General features: G+C 35.1%; 1 protein-coding gene across 2 annotated transcripts; it reads right to left on the bottom strand.

Moving 5' to 3' along the window:
- Window positions 1–332: 332 nt before the first annotated feature.
- LOC107906544 (organic cation/carnitine transporter 7-like) lies at window positions 333–4,253 on the bottom strand. 2 transcript variants are annotated; one of them, XM_016833605.2, is made up of 6 exons: window positions 4,092–4,253; window positions 3,719–3,990; window positions 3,268–3,505; window positions 1,151–1,667; window positions 868–1,070; window positions 333–770 (listed from the first exon to the last, which is right to left on the bottom strand). In XM_016833605.2, exons 2-6 carry the CDS (start codon window positions 3,988–3,990, stop codon window positions 552–554), a joined length of 1,449 nt encoding a protein of 482 aa, XP_016689094.2. In that variant the 5' UTR covers window positions 4,092–4,253; the 3' UTR covers window positions 333–551.
- Window positions 4,254–6,144: the final 1,891 nt, after the last annotated feature.

Consider the following 6,144-nt stretch of genomic DNA (forward strand, 5'->3'; position numbering starts at 1 on the left):
CTAAAGAATATATACAAAATTTAAAAAAATCCAAAATAATAATTATAAGGACCTAAACAACTAAATTACAATTTTAAATTTATCATACTAAAATATCTTATTTTATGTTTTATATATTGTAACAAAAATTTATTTTGTCATGCTTAATTTTCTGATTTAACACAAATAATTTAATTCGATTTAACTCAACTCAGCTCCCATATAGCATGTGACACACAATTACACAAACATTTCACTCTCTTTGTAACCTCTGTAGCTAACATCCATACAAGTTGGAAGTTTTCTTCAACTTTCACAGGCCAATTGCAATAAGCAAGTACTTCACATTTACGTAATAGAAGAAACTATTTTAATTATGACAATGACTGGTATGTTTTTACAAAATGATCCCAGCACCCCATTGCATTTTCTAAGAAAATTAAGTCTACATAATATCCCCACCCTACAATTCAAACTATAACTACAGGTAGGGGACCACTTATTTCCCTTAAAAGACAAATTACGGATGGCACACAATTTGCCATTTGTCTTTAGAAGCTAACTACTTCTTATCAACTAGTATCACTAAGCTCCCGTCCCTTGGTATCATAGGGGAAGAGTTGGATACAAACTATCGACACAACTATAGCGACCAAAAATAGCGCTACAGCTGCTGTTTGATGACATTCATTCACCAATCCCACTGCAACAAGAGGACATACCATACCACCAATTCTTCCTATAGCACTTGCAACTCCCGCACCTGTTGTCCGCACCGAGGTTGGATATAACTACACAAAACCAATTTTCATATATTGACAACAACAGCTTTAGTGGTATAGCAATTACAGACTCACTGAAATTTATATAAATATGGAGTAGGCTTACCTCAGGGGAATATATAGAGGCAACTGTAAAGGTTCCCATGGCATTCATGCGAGCTCCAAATAATAAGCAAGTAGTTAACACAGCAGGCTGCTGGATTAGCAGTGGTGTGAGGAAAATAAATGCTAAGCCGAACATAATTGCCATCGAATGCTTGCGGCCAACCCTATCAACCAATATTGCTGACAGAAGAAGCCCAGGTAGCTCTGCAGCATAAACCAAGTTTTTTTTTTTTTAAGAAAAAGAAGAAGAGCATAAAGAAGGAAGTGAGAATGAGACATAATACCTGCCATACTGGTGATGAATGCATTTAGGTAGAGACCATCATCCTGGGGATTTATATTGCTTTGGAGAGATGGGAAACATGTACTTTGTCCACTACTTAGCTTAGAGGTAAGCAATATGATACCATAATATGAAAATGAATCTCCAAAGAATAATACCCATAGGAGCAGCGTTGTTCTAATTAATTTTGAAGAGAAAAGCATAAAAAATGATGAGAAGCCTGATTTTGATTGTGTGGTACTTTTACTGAGTGAGGGAAGTAATGGGGCAGTATTTTCTGATGGAGCAGACTCTTCATCCTTGTCATTTGATCTACCAGAAACTAGGACACCAGGAGGAAGCTTTGTTTGGTTCACTGAAGCTATCTTCTCCAAAATTCGAAGTGCATCACTTGTGTTACCTTTCATGCATAGGTATCTCGGAGACTCAGGTGCAACACCATACAAAATAAGCAAAGCAAAAGATGGCACAGCCGAAAATGCAAGTACCCACCTCCAGTTTAATCTGGGCATGACAATCTGCAATAGAAAGGACACGAAATCAATTTAACACTCTGAAGATATAACTTGTGTCAACAATTCTTCTCATTGCATGAATAAGAAAATTCACATTTCTCAAATGTCCATAGTCCATAGCTCCTTGAACGTAAACTCAAACTTAACAGTGAAGTTTGATCAGCTAGCCACAAGACTTTAAGTTCAATATCCAAGAAATTTTCAATTCTCAGATAAGTTCCATATTCTATGAATATAAAATCCATATCTTTCAAACGTCCTCAGCTCCTTGAATTTAAATTTCAAACTTAACAGTGAAGTTTGAGCAGCTAGCCAGCAACACTTAAGTTCAATATCCAAGAAATTTTCAATTCTCAGATAAGTTTCACGTTTACAGAGCTGATGAGGTATTATGACAGTAAATAACACTTTAGCATCTAAAAGTACTGGACCAAGTAAACAAAGAGGAAAGGAATTTACCAAATTAACCAAAGAGATGAGTGCCTCTTACTTTCAGTTAAGAAGCCTTTGTCTGCAAAATCTAAAGAGAGGACAAGGTAAAGAATGTAATCTTTGCCAAGACACAACCCTTCTAAGACAAAGAACAATCCATTATGAGAGATCTCTTGCACAGAGATGGGCTCGCTTGCCCTTGAACATCCTGTTTCTTGATAACAAATTCTTCTGATAACTAATAATAATTGTTTTCATTAAATTTTGGTGGCTAGATAGCACATGCTACCAGAATTGCAACTTTGTAGTTAGGTAGTTGAAAATATAGGTCAAGTATTTAAGAGGAAAATAGGAGAAAATCAAGAGACATAGTATGCCACCACCATGGGTCAAAGAAAATAAAAGTGTCATGCATGGCACCTTTTCTGGTTCACAAAGGCAGCGCCTAACCAGGTATGAAATTAGGCCAAAAGTACAAAAGGAAGAAAAAAGAACAGGAAAGTCGCTGTGCCGAAACTAAACCATTCAGAGGTGAGAAGAAAAAATTTCAAAAGGGAAGCTATAAACATTTTTTATCAAAGCATGTTGGATGGAAAGTAATGTCTTGGGCAAGGTGCTTTTCTCTTGAATGTCATAACTGGAAAACCTTAAAACCAGCACTTAAGTCTCAACGGTTAAAAGATGTTATGAGATTGTAAGTTGATATTAATCAAGATTAAACCGATCTTGAATGGCTAAAAGGTTCGAGTTAAAACATTTTCTCCGATTGTAAGCAGAGCTGAACTGTCCTTTGTTTTCTTCTCCCGGTTATTTAAAGGACACAAAGAAGTCAAAAACCAAAAGGAAGCTTATGTTCGGATTGCTTTTTATGTGCTTGATTATGGTGCTGCAAAGTACTTCGCTTAATTTGGACCATAATTTAGTGTCTAGGCTTGTGGCTGCACATCTTGGCAGCACTGTTAGTTGGTGAAGAGAAAAGAAGTTAACATCTAAGGCCTATATTTTCATGACCCTTTTCTTGTACTTGTTTCAGTTTAAAAATATGTGAGTTTCGAGCTCTGAGCCTCCATAAGGAAAAGAGATAAAATAAAAAAAATCTGTAGTTTTAGGTGCAGGGAGAAGAGGCTATGGTAAAGATAGCCTTAAATTGTGATATAGGAAATATACATACCCATGCAAGAGTAGCCTCAAAAATTGATCCAAATGTCCAGAAAGTAGAAAACACTACCATCCACATGCCTCTATTAGAAGCTGGAATAAACTCTAGAAACCAGGATAAGAATACAGATGAGCCACCAAGGCCAAAACCAACCAAACCTCGAAGAAGAACAAGCGTTAAATAGTTTGGAGAGAATGTGCTCAGTAATCCAGCTCCAAAAGTTACCATAGATATAGTAAGAAAACCTTTCCTGATAGAAGCAAAATTAAAAATAACAGTTCAGAAGACTAAACCACAAACCAAAAGTCAACCCACAACCATGCCTTGTGAAAAGAAATTGAAACTAGATCTGAAGGGCATAATTAAGAAGGAACAATTTACGATCAGCATAGACTGCTTAATTTACTAAAAAAAGGAATAATAAAAGAAAATTAAAAAAGAAAAAGGAAAGGAATGAACATGCCTCCTCCCGTAGTTATCTGATAAAAGGCCCCATGTATTGGCTCCGAGAAGCATCCCAGCAAAGACGATGGTACTTAAAAGGCTCTCCTGACCAGAGGAAAGTTGCCACTCAGATTTAACAGCTTGTCCTATAAAGGAAAGAATCATAATCTCCATGGCTTCAGCAAACCAACCAAGACCAGCGTATCCAAGAACAAAGCCCTGGAATTTCCCAAACCCCACAGTTTCAAGGGCTTCATCCAACGTATATAAACCAGCCGCTTTATAATCCATCTAAACAAATCAACAAATCAAGCAGTTATAAGCAATGAAACAGGACTCAAACACTCATCTGCCAGCAATAGCAGTAACAAGTCAAAGTTAGTAGTTCTAACTTGTCCGTGGAATTGCTGTTTGCCAGTTCCGATATCTGAAAATACAGCCTCGAAGAAATTTGCTTGTAAAAGCAGAGAAGAGAGATATAAAGTAGTGGATTGCTTCTTGTTTAAATCTAATACACAATCACCACCACCACTTAAAGGCTTTCTTGTACGATGAGCGTAATTAATAATTATAAAAGCGATAAATGAAATAAAGAGGATGTGGGACAGGTGGACGGCTGCGTCTAATCAGAGTTTTGTCACTTACGAAACGATTTCAGTCTGCAAAATCAAATTTAGGGACACGAAGGGGCGCGTGGAAAACATTAGGCAATCATGGAGTAGGAAAGAGACGTTTGGTCAGTGCTACGTGGCTTCTCTAGGATGGTTGGAAATATTAGAGGTCGGAAATCACGGATTTTATCTGGATGGTGATCAAGTCATTTTCATCCAAACAAAATTTGGGTTGTCTTTTGTTCCTTTTTTTTAAATATCATCAGAGTTCCTACATGACACCTGTTTTTCCCTTATTTATCACTTTTTCGCTTTCAATGATTTTGTTTAATTTTCCCTCATTTTGATTTTCTTTTTAATTTTATCGTTATCCATTTCAATTTTTTTTTATTTTTCAATGATTATTAACGTACGAGTTGCATTAATTTTATTACTAACCAATCAACACAAGGATGGTTAAACTACCATGATCCAAGCAATAAAAAGGTTTCTTCAACTACTTCAATCTAGTTAGACCAATCAAAAAGTTACTACAATATAAAAGTTTTGTGGTTAAATACATCTTAAGAGAGACTAATCGCTTTGCTAATAGAATTGTCAAGATGATCTCTGCCAGTTAATGTGTTGACAATAACTCTGGTGAAATTATTATAAGTCATTGATAGTAATAAAGCTAATAGTGTTTTTGATATTGTAAACCTTGCTTCAGTTCTTTTTTTATTAATAGTTAAATTATATTTTATCTTTATTTAAGAAAGGGTTAAATTAGTTTATACACATTAAATTAAAAAATAAATTATTTTTTTTGTTAAAAATTCATCCAATTCTACTATTAAAAGCTAAAAATTGAGATACACATGGCACGGCACGACTGTTTAGCCTTTCCAATCTTTTCCAATAGAAATAGATGGTTTTTTTAATAAAAAAGACTAAATTACTTTTTTTTATCCGATTAATTTACCCAAGATAAAACATAATTTTACTCTTACTATAACAACCCATACGAATAGGAATAAACATCAACAAATTGAAGCCACCCGCCTGAACATCATCAAGCTCCACATATATCTCTACTTCAACCTTGTGAATTGAGGAACATGTGTCTAACAACATTTCAACATCATTATCACCAATATATCGCCTCTCATCGTTAGCTCCGATTTTCTTCTAACTTTTACCATCACTCATCCAATTTTATATTCTTTCTAAACGAGTAAATTCAAATATGACATTAATTTTAGTATCACAAAAAATTCCTCCCTTCTGATAAATAAATAACCATAAAAACTCATGCACGCCTATTCACAATAACTAACGGGTATTTGAAATAAGGACAAACTACAATAATACTCACTCAACTATTTAGTTTATTTTATTTTGGGCACCCAACCATTAATTTTTTCATTTTAGTCACTCAATTTTTCGAAATTTGATATTTTATTCAGTCTTGGCATTGATTTAGTAACAGAAGTTTAACGTGAGCTCTTTTATTGTCCTAATAACTAATTTAGTCATCTAATGTTTAGACATTCTATCAATTTGATCCTACATCTAAAAAAATTTAACAAATTTAACCGGTTGTTGCGTGCTGCACCAAGCAAGAAGGAGAAAGAATGCGATGAGAATTAGGTGAATGTGCCACGGGGCTAGACCTTCCGTCTCGTAATCCGTGCAGCCTTAGGCGATTTTTTCGCTTCAAATGCGCCTAAGTCAATCTAGCTCTCAAAAGATGAGAATTCTCCCAAAAATTCTCTAAGGCACCGAAAAATATAGCGGAAGCAACTCGAAACGAAAAGAGCAACAAGAGAGTTGAAAAGCCACAAGAAAACAATGC

Source organism: Gossypium hirsutum, chromosome D08 (assembly GCF_007990345.1).
Source record: "Gossypium hirsutum isolate 1008001.06 chromosome D08, Gossypium_hirsutum_v2.1, whole genome shotgun sequence".
In the NCBI taxonomy this organism is placed as follows: Eukaryota; Viridiplantae; Streptophyta; class Magnoliopsida; order Malvales; family Malvaceae; genus Gossypium; species Gossypium hirsutum.